The sequence below is a fragment of the Anthonomus grandis genome, chromosome 3 (assembly GCF_022605725.1).
Source record: "Anthonomus grandis grandis chromosome 3, icAntGran1.3, whole genome shotgun sequence".
NCBI classification, from domain to species: Eukaryota; Metazoa; Arthropoda; class Insecta; order Coleoptera; family Curculionidae; genus Anthonomus; species Anthonomus grandis.
The window spans coordinates 47,730,841-47,746,183 of record NC_065548.1 but is presented as its reverse complement, the minus strand read 5'-3'; the positions used below and the strand labels follow the sequence as shown (position 1 = coordinate 47,746,183).

General features: G+C 33.3%; 1 protein-coding gene across 3 annotated transcripts in view; it reads right to left on the bottom strand.

Moving 5' to 3' along the window:
* LOC126733810 (protein SERAC1) overlaps positions 1-14,453 on the bottom strand; it is a 67,974-nt gene extending 53,521 nt beyond the window's left edge. For 2 of the 3 annotated variants that reach the window (XM_050437221.1, XM_050437222.1), the window contains exons 1-3: positions 14,287-14,453; positions 4,539-4,790; positions 3,733-4,006 (exon numbers count right to left, since the gene is read on the bottom strand). In XM_050437221.1, the coding sequence (XP_050293178.1) occupies positions 3,733-4,006; positions 4,539-4,790; positions 14,287-14,360 (600 nt within the window). In that variant the 5' untranslated portion in view covers positions 14,361-14,453. The remainder of the gene's footprint in view (positions 1-3,732; positions 4,007-4,538; positions 4,791-14,286) is intronic. The other variant, XM_050437223.1, reaches the window with a different exon arrangement.
* Between the last annotated feature and the right edge of the window lie 890 nt (positions 14,454-15,343).

The window sequence follows — 15,343 nt, the reverse complement described above, 5'->3', positions numbered from 1 at the left end:
CCAACAAAAGCAGGCACCAAAAAATACACAAAGCTTACAAAAAATCTAAATGAGCTTCTAATTTTCAAAACCAGTTTACCAAAATACCAACTAAACTTCAAAAACTCTAAATGAGCATCTAATTTTTAAATTCATTTCAACTAAAATTTTAGATAATCATCAATTTTTTTTTCTTAAAATGCATTCGGCAACAGCTTTCGTTAATGAATTAAAAAAAAATCCGGCAACGTGCGTTTATACTGGAGCGACAGTTAACTGCGTTTGGGATTCCCATATACGTTTATTAGTTATGGTGTATATAATATTTCAGTAGTATAAACGGTTGTTTTATGCACCGTTTTATTCGTTTTAAATTCGCATTAAATAATCATGGAACTCGATACTGTTTTACCCGGGAATAGTTCTGATGACAATATTCAAATGGGGAATGAAATAGAAATTCCTTCATATCGTTCGGACAGTGATTCGGAGATCGAAGAATTGGAAACAAAAAAAAAGCGTGGCAAGAGTAAGCAGTGGCTCTTTGTAAGAAAATTTTCATGTGTTAAAGAAGCGGAGGAAGTTGTTCGTGCAGAAAGTACTTGGTCTATTTTAATAACACATATGACTGAAGAAGGAAAGAAAAGGTTTTATCGCTGTAACAAAGTAAAACGTCGTGGCCCTCAGTGTGCGGCACAAATTTATTTACTGTTTGATGCTACATCAAATGCTGTTTTGCTCTATCGTGTAGAGGCTGCCCATAACCACGAGTCGATTGGAATTCGTTCTGATTACGGAATAAGTCAGGAAGTTAAGACAGAAATAAACAAACTATTTGATTTACATTTGAAGCCTAAAGCTATTTTAAAAAGTCTTAGTAAGATGGAGGGAGTAAAATTACCATCAATGAAACTATTGAACAATTATCTATCAAGTCGTAGACGTGTTAAATACGGTTCCTCAACTATAAGTCTAGGAGAACTGGATATTAAATCATACAGCAGTTCCCGAGGACATACACCAAGTGTTTGTACGTTCTTATTATATATTCGAGGATAAACCAATGTCCTTTCGCTTTGCATTGTCTACAAAACATTTACTGGGGTTAGCAGTACGTCATGCAAATATTATCCATGCTGATGCGACATACAAGTTGATTTGGCAAGGGTTCCCGGTATTAGTTGTAGGAACTACAGATAAACATAGAAAATTTCATCCGATATGTCTATGAGTTTCGATAAACGAGCGTCAGGAAGATTTTACCATGTTGTTTAAAAGAACAGGTTTTGTTTGTATACGGACATTCTCTACAACCGTCGGTATTAGTTTGTGATGCCGCAAAGAGCATCCAAAATGCTTTTACAGAAGTCTTTGGTCCTGAACCCATAGTGAGAATGTGTTGGGCACATGCAAAAGCAAAAATCCAAACCAGGGTTAAACAAACTTGCTCAGACAAAAACGCCCGAAAGAATATATTACAAGACATTGATGCTTTACAGTCCGTTACTTCTCCTGAACATTTTACTAGCGCATCACAGCTTTTTATGAGGAAATGGAAAACCCAAACTAAGTTTATTAAATGCTTCAAAGAAGAGTGGTTAACTCAAAATCGCAATTGGTACCTAGATGCTGCCCCAGGATCACCAGCCACAAACAACGCACTGGAATCGTTTAATAGAACCATAAAAGACAGCAATACATTACGCGAAAGATTTCCTTTGTCTCGTTTTCTGGTAATCGCATCGGAGATGGTTAACGAATGGTCCTGCAAAACTACAGAGGAGTCCTTTTCAATTAATCCGCTTATTAAACTTCCTGATTGGACAAAAGCATATCAATGGGCAAATTTAGACAAAAAAATAAAGGTGTTAGATGCTGACATGAAGAACAATGTCTATATAGTACCAGGAGGTCAAGTATTGGATGTTGAAAACCTTGGGAAACTTTTGATGAATTCAAAGAATTTTTTTTCCACTTGGAGAGTAACAATTCCCAAAGAAAAAGATGATTGGATGAATGGTAGCTGCAATTATCCACAGTTTTTTAAGATGTATATGTGCAAACATCTTCTGGGCCTAGGAATTAGATTAAAATATACAGTTCCGCCTGTAGAGGCAAAAAATATTCATATTGGACAAAAAAAAAGCGTGGACGTTCATCAAAATCCAAACCTGCTTTGGTAATTCAGTGATTTTTTAATTTATTGAAGTTTTATTAATAATTTGTTTAATGTTCACTCTTTTTTGTTTTGTGGTTCAAGTACTGTTTTAAAAATGGCATTTTTTGTTCTTTTTGTTTTATGAATAGAAGACAATAACGTAAATTTGTGATGCCTATTTTTGTTTTATTTTATGCTCAATACCTTTTGTCATATTATAAAGTATGAAGTTCAAACAGTTTTTAGAAGCTTTATTATTTAAATAGCTATCCAGATTAGTATAAAACAGTTGACAATATTAACTTTATTATATGCTAAAGATTAGATGCTCAATAAGTATTTTTGTTGCTCCACCCAGTTTTAAACGTGCTAAAAAGTATAAAAACTGATGTTCGATTAAATACTACCCCTAAACAAATAATAAATATGCCTACGCCTCTGTTTGTCGTAGAGGACCGCCTCCTAAAACACCTAAGCATGACGTAAAACATCTACGCCTCGAACACATCTAGGTTGGAGTTATATAAGTTTAAATATTGGCTCGGCGCGAAACGTCCATTATTTTGCTGTTGTAGTAACCGAGCCACTCGGATAACCTGTCGATCGCGTGCCGCACCTCTACTGTGCTATGTTGTCATATTGGTTTTATTTTAATAGATATGCGGAAATAGTTGTTGTATGCAGCATTGGCTTAATACAAATCATTGCCAATCCAATACTATAATTTTTTTATTTAAATTGAGTAAGGTTCAACCTACAAAAAAGTGTTTTTAGGGCATCAACATGACAACTTTGCTTTAAAACTTTTAATAGATAAGTCACGCGCCATAAATTCCTTTTCGAGACACAGATAAAGTTGTCGATGAATACCCACAGCGTTGGATAGGTCATGAGAATGCAGTGTCAGGGCCACCACGGTCTCCTGACCTAAACCCTCTTGATTTTTATTTATGGGGACACAAAACAGCTCGCTTATATCGAATATTAATGTTCTTAGGTAAAGAATAGAGGAAGGATTTCAAACAGTTAAATACAATCCAAGAATTCTTCCACGAGTGCATCGTAAGCTAATAAAAAGATAAGCAGCTTGTCGTGATGCTAGTGGTAATAATTTTGAACATTTTCTCGACATTTTTTAATAAAATATTTTTAAATAAACATGTTTTTTTTCAGACATGTAGAATACCTAATTTCTATCAATAAACGTACGCAAATTAAAGATATTTTCAAAGTCAATTTTCTCGTAAATGGTATGCTTTATCCAAATGAACTAAGAGTACCTTCTTTACTTAAAAAACTCTAAAGTTTTATAATTTTCAAATAAAATGGCAATAGTACAATGGCAGAGTACATTTTACAGTAAAGCAATTTTTAAAATTTTATTGTAAACTGTTTTAAAGTTACAGAGAAAAAAATCGTCTTTAAGGTGTCTTATTAAAAGGGGAATAACTTCCTTAGAAAGCATTTGCGGACCGATGTTAACAGGAAATGTTTGTCCTATTTTTATACCCCCAAAAGGATGCCCCTGACTTTTGAATCACCCCGTATAAATAAAAAATAATAATTAAAGTAGAAACACTTTTTTAAAAACTTACATGCTCATAAACAAATGCTTTGGATAGAAAATAACCCATACAGGGATGCTGAGACTTTTCATAGACACTAATTAGAAACTCTCTCATAGCATTAATGAGTTGATCTTTGTTGTAGTTGTGATATCTATAGGGCGGATCTAAGAACAGTCGCTTATCGGCATGTGGAATTCTCGCTAAAGCCACCGCAGTTCGAGGATCAATCATGTTTGCGATCAAGGCATAGTGCCAGTTGTCCAAATATGGCATGTCGGCTAGGCTGTTCGCAGCTTTCGTTCTATAAATTAAAAAAATTACGTACCACCTGATAATAATTTAGAAAAAAATATCTACAACGTGCATAATAACTTTTACGCAATCACAAAGATACCCCACATTATATTCACGACTGTGCTGTAAATTTCCAGATAAAATAATATTTTTTTATACTAGATATTTTTTCTCTCTGTGCAGATTTATTTACTAAATACACCACAAAAATGAAAAACATCAAAAATCCTCTTAAAGAGAACAGAATATGCTGTAGATTCTAGATGGAATAGATCAAGTTTAGATCTCAGGATTCAAGTGTTTTACATTATTTCCTATGGAGTTATCTTAAACACCTTACTTACACGTCGACAACCGACTCACTAATAATACAAAAATTGGGCTTTTCTCCTTTTGGGTGGCCATTTTGAATATTTATTCAAATCAGACATTTTTTAATTAACCTAAGTTTCCATTTATACTCTGTACAAAAAATAAGTAAAACATGTTTTATGTCATATCATTCATTTTTTTTAAAATAAAGTCTTAAAAGCACATACCTGTAATATTTGTCGCTTCCTTTAGCAACTGATAGTAATCTCCTCGCATAATTAAATTTAATAGTATCTAAGACCCATCTTATCAAACTACTTTTCCTAAATTCAAAGTAATAAGGCTCTATTTCGATTATTTCATCCTCTAATGTCTCCTCTTTAGAGATGTACGTATCCATTGACTGTAAAACTGTTGTATCCAATGCATTCTCCAGAACCTCTCTTGTTCTATTTATTTGATAATAAACCCAACCAGTGCTAAAAAAAACTTGTTTAAATGCTTCTTTTATAAACAAAGAACAAATTTCCGAATACAAAATTTCCTTAACTTATGAGTGTTCATGTATATACCTAATGCTTCTTGGCAGATAATTAAAAATTCTAATATCCTCATAAAAAACTGATCTCTTGACTAAAGCAGATGTTGATATAGGAAGACGTAAATTACCATGTTGGCGAGTAACATGTATAAATTTGCTATTTTGCTATTATGCTAATACAGGTGGTATGAGAACTAAAATAAAAGATTTTCAGCAGGCACTTAGTTGCTGCTGCTATGATATTGTTATGATTGCAGAGACTTGGTTAACATCTGAATATTCAGATGCTGAAATTGGTGTATCAAACTATGATTTATATAGATATGATCGTCAAATGGGTACGAATACTACCAAGGCTCGTGGAGGTGGTGTATTGATTGCGGCTAAAAAGAGTTTATGTACACATAGAATTGGTATCCCACTTGTTGATGTGGATATTTATCAGATCTATTTGACTTTTACAATAGACAATCAAAGCTTTGTTGTTGGTTGCATTTATATACCATCTCCATCTCCACTTCAAGCCTATTTAAGCCATTGTGAATCCGTTGAATATGTATATAGTAGATATTCAAGTAGTTTGTCTTGGCAGGTGACTACAATTTACCACATGCTAGATGGGAGAATGATGATCTTGGTTTGGTGGTTGGTGGTTGTCTGGAGAGTGACAGAGAGTCTGTGCTTTCTCTGGCCAACTGCTTTAGCTTCTATAACTTTTTCCAGGTAAATGGGGTTCTAAATACCAACGGGGTTGCCTTGGATCTCGTATTTAGTAGCTCAGATTTAATTAGTGTTGAACGTGCAATAGACAAAATTTTTGAGAATAGCTTACACCATACAGCAATTAGTTTCGACCTTTGTTGTGCAGAAAATTCTGATGATATGATATATGAGGAATATTTTTATGATTTTGGTAAGGGAGATTACATAGCAATTAATGATTGTCTTGCTGGGATAGACTGGAATCAATTGTTTTTGGGAGAGACATCTATTGATGTCATAGTTTCAATTTTCTATAATGTGATCTACTCCTCAATGGAAAGGTTTATTCCTCTAAAGAGGTACAAAAGTTCTTCTTTTCCATCTTGGTTTTCTTCAGAGCTTCGCAGTTTGATCATAAGAAAGAAACAAATTCACAAAAAGTTTAAAATTAGTGGTCAACAGCAGGATTATGATGAATTTGTATTGTTGAGACAACAATGTGAGTACTTAAGAGAGTTGTGCTATCAACAATACATTAATAAGGTGGAAATGAATCTCGCTGGCAATCCAAGGTACTTCTGGTCATATATTCAAAATAAAAGAACTGGTTTTAGTCTTCCCTCCAGAATGACATACAATAACAGGATTAGTATGAATATCTCGGATACTGCGGATATGTTTGCAGAATACTTTTCATCGGTCTACTCGGATGAGCAAGACAATGACATATCATCTTTTGATTTTGATAAATCAATTTGTCTGAGCACTTTAACTCTGTCAACACAGGATGTTTATGAGGTTATTACTTCCTCTAAGAATAAGCTCTGCTCTGGACCAGATGGGATTCCGGCATTCTTCCTAAAGAAATGTGTTTGTGTTCTTACGAAACCAATACTGTTCATTTTTAACAAATCTCTAGGTACTGGTTCTTATCCCACTCTCTGGAAGAGAAGTTTTCTAAAACCCATTTTTAAATCTGGTAGTAGAAATGAAATTTCCAATTATCGGGCTGTGTGTAACCAATCTGAGTTGCCAAAGCTGCTTGACTGCCTGGTCAGTCATAGGATTGCCTGGAGTTTTAAATCTTTATTTAATCCTAAGCAATTTGGATTTATAAAAGGCAGATCTACTGATGCTAATTTGGTGCTGTATGTCAACTACCTCTACCGCTGCTTGGAGAAGGGACTTCAGGTTGACTCAATATATACAGATTTTTCCAAGGCTTTTGATCGGGTTAACCATGGGGTGCTCTTGCAGAAGCTTAGGGCTTTAGGTATTGTGGGGCCTCTTCTTCAGTGGATCTCGGGATTCATCAGAGGTAGAACCCAGATTGTTAATCTTGGAGGTACATGTTCCTCTGAAATTATGGTACCATCTGGGGTGCCACAGGGCTCTCACTCGGGCCCTGTTTTGTTTTGCCTCTTTTTGATTGATTTAGTTTGGAAACTTGAAAATTGTCGTGTGCTAATGTTTGCTGATGATGTGAAGCTATTTAGGGTTATCACATCCCTTTCTGATGCTGTGCTCCTGCAAAAAGACCTCAATTTATTCTTTGATTGGTGCCACTTGAATAGAATGTCCCTTAATATCAATAAGTGCCATAAGATTACTTTTTCTAAGCAAAGAAACCCTATTGCTTTTCTTTATAAAATAAATAATGTAGCAATTGGTATCAAAACAGAGGTTTCTGACTTAGGAATATTTATTGACTCCAGGTTGTCTTTTAAAAGTCACATCAATCAGGTGACTGGTAGGGCAATGAAAATGCTGGGTTTTATCCAACGGTCTACAACTGATTTGTCTTTGTTTACTTTTAGATTACTTTATTGCTCTCTTGTTAGGCCCATCTTGGAGTATGGCTCAATTGTGTGGTCCCCGTCATATAACTGCTACATTGAGCAGATTGAAAAAACTCAAAATAAATTTTTAAGGGTGGCGGCTTTTAGATGTGGTTACAGGAGACAGGAGTATTACTATCAGTGGGTCAGGGATAACCTGAACTTACCCACATTGGAGTCACGAAGAACATTACTCGACTTATGTTTTATGCATAAGGTTTTAAATGCTACTATAGATTGTCCCGAGTTATTGTCTCTTTTTAAACTTAGGGTGCCTTCCAGATTGAATAGACAATCAGAAATATTTTCAGTCCCATTCCACCATACCAATTATGGTATTAATGAGCCAATTACACGAATGGCTCGAAGTGCTAATGGTCTGTCAGGACAGATAAACTTTTTTGACTCTAGGATAACATCTTTTAAGGGGCAGTTAAAGAATTTTATTTCATAGGGGCTTTAATTAATTAACTCATCTACACCTTACACTAATTTATAGATAGTTTTGTATATAATGTTTCTGAATATATATGTTTGTATGGGTATGCTATGTAATACTTTTGTAAATGGATTCCGTTAATAAATAAATAAATAAATAAATAAATTAAATTGAAAATACTAGAGTTGGTTCTTAAAGTGATCTTAAGAAAAAAATTTATAGCAATCAATTCAATCTCCGAAAATTTATTCCTAATATTCATACATTCAAAACGTCTTCAGAAGTTACAGAAATATAGAGAAAAGAAAAGTAATTAAATATAATTGCAGTAAGTCCATTAAAAAAACTGACCAAAATACAAAATTAAAGATAATTAGTATTAAAATTATGTTGCATCAATCCATAAATAGAATAAAAAGTTTTGCTCTTCATTAAGGTTTTAATCTTTAAATCAAATTTTATAGTAGTAAGAGTGTTTATTAAGTTGCGAAAAAATTAAAAACCATGATTTTATAGAGGTTCCAACTCTCTCTGGACCACTGATTTATACTGTATTTAACCCCCGGTGGGGCATGATGGGTCCATCAGGAGACCTATATGCACAACTGCCACTGACAGCCCACAGTTTTGACAATTTCAAGTCTGTAGGTATTTTGGATTGGTTTATTTGCTATTGTTGCCGAAAAAGTGTTGCTTTAAATATTCACAATTTATTATTGCGGAATTTACTTTAAAAGTAACTTGTACTAGTAATAGTTGTGCTGTGCACCACTTTTTGTAAAACTGAAAATTTGTACACTTTGTGCAATAAAAATAAAATAATAAATAAGTAATTAACCAATTAAGAAAATCTTTAACCATCTTCCTCTTAAAATTAAACCAATAAAGACTGTCCTGTTAGATTTAAGAAAGCTTTAAAGAAACTGTTGCACTCAAAAGCCTGTTAAATGCTGGATGAATATTTTAATGTAACTAGCTGGAATTAATAGTCTACTTACCTTTTATATAATTAGTATATTTTATTTTTTATGTATAATATTGGTGTTCAATTTTTGATGTATATTAAACACACCCTCCATTTTCATACTCAATGTCATTGTGTATACTTTGATATTTTTATATATATTAGGATTAAATTAGCTCATAGCAAGACTTTATCAACAATTCTGTGATAATAAAGCTACTTTTTGAATTTGAATATTGTTATTTTAAAAACAGTTGACTTTCAGTTCAGTTTAAATGAAAAGCAGCACTTCTTATCTTTAACAATGGTGTACCTACAGCATAGCTGAAAAGAATGTAAACATTATTTTCATTTATGGTTCCCAGGATAAATCTTTCTTAAGCACAGCTTAATGTTTTACCAAAAGGTATCCATATCAAAATAAACCCAGAGTATTTTGGCCAACCCATAGTCAAATTTGAACAAACTGGTTCTGTCATGAATAAAAAGAGAAATCAACCGACATTAGTCTATACAACAGCTCAAATAGAAATTCTGGATCAGTTTGTGATGAATTCAAATTTATAAAATCATCAAGCAACTGTAGCAACTGGACTATCTTGTGAATCAATAAGAAAAGTACTTAAGTTTTATCCCTATAAAATACAAATACTGTAAGAACATGGTGATAGAAGAATCCAGTTTTGTGAAATAATGAGATAGAATTATGCCAGAACCTTGACTAGTTAAAATATTTGCTTCAGTGATGAGTATCATTTATGTAAATGGGGAAGATAATGAGCAAAACTGTCATTACTGGAATCCACACACATGTAGAAAAGACATATCTCCAGAAAATTAATGTTGGTGCTGGTATATTGAAAGATGGTATTATTAGCCCAATATTTAAGGCGGCGTAATCCTGCTCATTTGCCTCTTTTCCGACGTCTAATCCGCTCTCGTGATTGGGCACTTTTAGCATCTTAAAAAAGTACTTAAAAAAAAAATCTTACATCAGAATGAGTTGAATATTGGTCAAAGTGTTTCTTATTCGATTCCGCTCAGATTCACTATTTTGTTTGGCGATCCGTTATAATTTACATTTTGAGATTTGCTATTATTGGTTATGAGCGGATTAGACGTCGGAAAAGCGGCAAATGAGCAGGACTACGCCACCTTAATATGTTAAAATGCTACACAGGCCTATTGACCAGGATGGAGTACCTCCTCATTATGTAGATCCCATTAGTCAATGGTTGGATGATCATTATCCTAACCAGTCGATTGGAAGAAAAGATCATATTGAATATCCATCCACCTAGATCCTCAGACTAAACACCCCTTGACTTTTTTTGTGGGGTCACCTAAAATCTGTGGTTTTTTAAATGCTACACTAGAGCAACTCCAGCATAGAATAATTCAGTGCTATATCAAGAGAAACATTTGTAAATGTACATGGAGAACTTGAAAGTAGGTTTTATTATTGTCTTCAAAATAACAGAAATCATTTTAAACATTTAATTAACTAAAAATGATAGATAATGTATTAGTTGACCGATTGACCTTCCTAGATATCCTAAATAGAATTTTAGAGTCTAATCACGCCAGCAACTTTGGATCAGATTTGGCATCATTACTGTATACCCATATTTTAAAACATTTCAAAAGTAGCATTTCATCAAAAAATGTGTCCACAATAAAACCAAGTAATCAATCTGGACTTCTAGATACTGACTGTGATAGGGATTCTTTTTTATAGATAAATACACAGAAGATGAAGCTCACTCACATTCTATAAATAACATTGAAAATAAGCATGCGAAAAGTTTCAGTAGTTTTATTTTAAATATACAGTCTCTAAGAAATAAAATGGACAGGCTTCATCTTTTACTTGATTCATGTGATTTTCCTGATATTGTATTACTAACTGAGCACTGGTTAAAGCCTAACGAATGTTTCTTAATATCTGATTATATTCCTATATCAATTTTTTGTCGGCAACACTCCATACATGGAGGAACAGTTATTTTAGTTAAACAAACAATCGAAGCTTTTTTCTGTAAAATTATGATAGCTTTCTGTTGGAGAAGGTTTTTGAATTCTCCCTTTGTTTTTGTAAGCAATTTAATTTATATGTTCTTTGTGTTTATAGACCACCCACAAGAGATATTGGTATGTTCTTGCACAAACTTGATTCTCTATTATCCCAATTGTCTCTACACTCCATAGTTATATTGGCTGGTGACTTTAATATTAACTTCACTGATGTAAGCTTGCCATCATATCATACATCCCTTTTAAGTATATTGAAATCTTATGACTTGAAGATGCATGTTCTTTCACCCACACATAAAACATCCTCATCTGCAACTACTATTGATTATTTGTGTACAAATATAAATGATGTGTCATGCAGAGTACTCTCATCTGGTATTTCTGACCATGAAGCCATTCTCGCTAGGATTCCATGCAACACTGTATTTCCTTCATCTCATTATATAGGAAGAATTTTCAGCAGAGCAAATTTTAATGCTTTTTCTTCTACTGCAGCTTTGGTTAATTGGAATGCAGTTGAAATGGCTCCTGACCCGTTTACTTTGTTATTTCATGTGCTATGTGACAAGATCAATCAGTGTTTTCCTAAAAAGAGGCTTAAAATGAAAAATAGAAAACCATGGGTCACAGCAGGCCTCAGAACTTCAGCTAAAAACCTCCGTTTTTTGGCTAAGCTGTGCAATTTTACAACTAATGCAAACATTATTCTTTATCACCAGAAATATTGTAGTCTATATAGAAAGACGATAAAAGCAGCTAAGGTTAAATATTATAGTGACCGCTTGAATATGTCCTCAAATAGGCAGAGAGAATGTTGGTCAATTATAAATGACTTCAGGCATTCTCACAAGAAAGTTTCAGAACCAGAAGTAAGACCAAATAGTTTAAATGATTATTACTGTAATATTCCTCATTTATTGCTCAAGGATGTGAATACTAATATTGATCCTTTGCATTATATTCAACAAGTGTCAGTTCAAAATTCTTTTTTCTTTTATCCTGTTAGCCTTTCTTTTATACTGATGTTAGAGATGCAATTAAAAGCTTAAAAAACCATAAATCAGCTGGAGCTGATGGAATATTATCAAAATTACTCCTTTTGCCTGACTCAGCATTGAATGCCTTAGCTTCTGCCATAAACAATTCCTTTCATAAAGGCATCTTTCCAGCATGTTTGAAGGAGGCAGTGGTTATTAGTGTTGGGTTGCTATTTAGCAGTCTGCTACTTTTTCACTGCTATTTGGTTAAGTAGCAACTGCTATCTGCTATGAGTTTAAGAATCGCTGCTATTAAAATAGCAACTGAATTTTTTTACGCAGGCACCTCGGCAGCTGATTGTCTGGTGTCTCGTTGGTTGCAGCGGCGTTTATGGTGCGGCGTCGGCGATAGCGTTATCGGAAAGAAGTCGGCTTTTAATATTTTAGAAATTAAGAAATAAAAATAAAAGCTTTTAGCGATGTTTCTTTGTCCACTCGGTCTGTTTATAGTTTATAATAATTGTTCCTTTTGCAAATTCGCTCATGGCTTTTTACAGTATTATACAGTTTAAAATTTAACAGTTTAAAGTTTACACAGTTTACACTGTTTACAGCTGGGACTAGCTATGTACAACATGTACGTATAAAACTCAAATCGCACCTGCTATTAAATAGCAGCTATTTTCGACTGCTATTTTTGATTCGCATTAGCAAAAGCATTTGCTATACGAAAATAGCAGGTTTGTCCCAACACTAGTGGTTATCCCTCTTTATAAGGGTGGAGATGCGAGTGAGCCTTGTAATTTCCATCCAATTTCTATATTATCTACCCTCTCCAAGATAGTTGAAAAACTTGCAAAAATCAGAATTTTATCTTTTTTGCAACATAATTGCATTTTATCTGCAAATCAGTTTGGATTTCAAACAGGAAAAGGGACTCATGATGCTGTTTTCGGCTTTTTGGAGAGTGTCTATGTGTCCTTTTATTCTGAGAGTCCGCGGCGGCAGTGTTTTGCGATTTATCCAACGCATTTGATTGTGTAGATCATGGTAATGATCATGTAAATGATTTGGGTTCATTAAAACTGCAGGGCAAAGTGATTCAGTTTGCTGATGATACCACCATTTTATGGAATCGTAGAGATTCTGATAATGTTAGAGCCCAGGTTTTTAAGGATCTTAAGATTTTATCGGAGTGGTGTGCTGCAAACAGGCTTGTATTTAATGTGGGCAAAACCTTTATTATGGGATTTAAGTGTGACGTTCAGGGCCTTATGTTTAGTGAAAACTCCCCGTAGTTGCACGTTCAGTGTACTTTTCTCTTATTGAGTCCCACCTTTGTTATGGCTTGCCTTTTTGGGGTTTAAGCAACAAGGGATTATTAAACATAATTTTTGTGATTCAAAAAAAGGCAGTTAGATACCTATGTTCCGCTGGGTTAAGAGATTCTTGTAAACCTCTCTTTATATCTCAAAAAATCCTAACTCTTTTTTCTCTTTTTATCTTAGAAACAGCTACTCTTATTCATAAATGTCCTAAACCTCCCTCTAACACTGGTCATATGACTCGCCAGGTTAACGATTTTCCCTTACCAATCCCTACATCCTCCCTCACCAAGAACTCACTTATATACCTTAGCAAAAAAATGTACAACCATGTTCCTCTATGTATCAGACAAATTTTAGAAGTTAAGAGATTCAAAAAGGAATTAAAATCACTTTTATTATCCAGGGCATATATGCTCTGACATCATTTTAGTGTTTTAGTTTTGTTTCCTGTTAAATAATTTAATTTACTTCTTCTAAATTCTGTTTTATTGACAGCTTTACTTATTTTTTAATGAAATTTATCAAAAAGATGCTTTTTTTTTCTCAATCTGTTTTGTTATGATTAATTTTGGTAATGTGTGTAAATTTTATGGTAAAGTGTTTTAGATGTTATGTTTGTTTGAAATTTGAAATTTAAAGTGAATTTGGAATTTTTTAGTTTTTAGGATGCTTGTACACAAGATTTTGTTGTCTTATGTAATATAGCACATTTTCTTTCTTTCTTTCTTTCTTTCCTTTTTATTTATGTTTTTAGGGGTGTATTTCATCCTGTCCAATCGATTGCCTGTAAGGGTAAGATAACATTCTTTTCTGTTTCTGTTCTGACTTTGTTTTATAGATCATGTTTTCAGCGTTTTTTATTCAGTTTTTCGTTCCTAATATATGGTCATTTTAAGCTTATAAATTGTCACCTTGTATGTAAAAATCTAAATAAATTTTCCCACATTATGCTGGCTATAATTAATAAAATCAAAGCATGTAGTTTAAATATTATTATAAAAACTGAAAAGGCGCTGCTGGGTCTCAGACGCAGTTAGATACATTTTAAATTAATTTATATTTATAGAATAATTTAAAATGTTTTGCTACAATTTTTTGCCTCATACAGAAAAATACTTGGACTTGAAGTTAATGGTTTAGGTTTGTACTTACGTTGTTCCAAAAACTGCAAAAGAAATATATTTAAAAAAGTTTTTATGCTCCTTCCATACGGAGTGAAAAAGCATTTTCCTGTATTTTAAAATTTGATATTTTTGTTTATTAAATTTCTATTTTCATGTTCAACATTCAACTAAAGTTTTTGAGGTTAAGGCATGTAATTAGAAAAATAGTTATAGTCAAGAAGACTGGAGGAAGGAGAGATATCTTGCCTGTACCAGGTGGGCCAAATCCTGTATCCAGCAACCAAATCGAGAACGCAGCATATGTCGGTTGCCAGCAACAGCTTTATAGTCCGCGCTCGCTGTTATTTAATCAATATAATGTCCGTATTTCCTGAAATTCCCAATGGATTTTAATAATTTTTTGTCTAGATATTAACAATGTATAACTTAATCAATTTATAGTAGTTACAAACTTCTAAAAACGAAATATGTAATAATATGCAATATTTTTTTGATAAAAAAATATTGAATTACACGTTAGAAACATAAACACCTCCCAAAGAATTTAGATAAAACTTTCTGTTATAATGAATAATAAATAACTAAACCGATTTCAGATGGTTGCAAACCTTTAGGAGCGAAATTTTTTTTATTAAAAAATTATTGAATTGTTAGATGTTAAAAAATATAAACGACTATAACTTTCAAAACTCCCCTGGTCATGAAACCGAAAATTGGGGAAGGGGGATTTATCCCAAATAGGACATTCATCAAATTTTTTTATTTTTTTTTAGTTCAAATTTATTTAGTTTTTTCGTTTCAAATGCTATTGAACAACAACCATCCTTACTGACACTTAAGTTCTGCCGTGATATGTCAGAAGCTGTCTTTATTTACATTTTGAGGCAGATTAAGTTTAATTTAGTCCATCAAATTTTATAATACCACAATATTTTCAACATGCCTTTCCAAATAACCCTTTTATAAACATATTGGCAACGCCGCAAATCTCAGCCGTTCTTCGTAACTCTGAAATTATCGCAGTGACGCCACCGAGCACACGACATCTCTCAAGATACGTGGATAGTTAGCGAATTTTCCGGAAC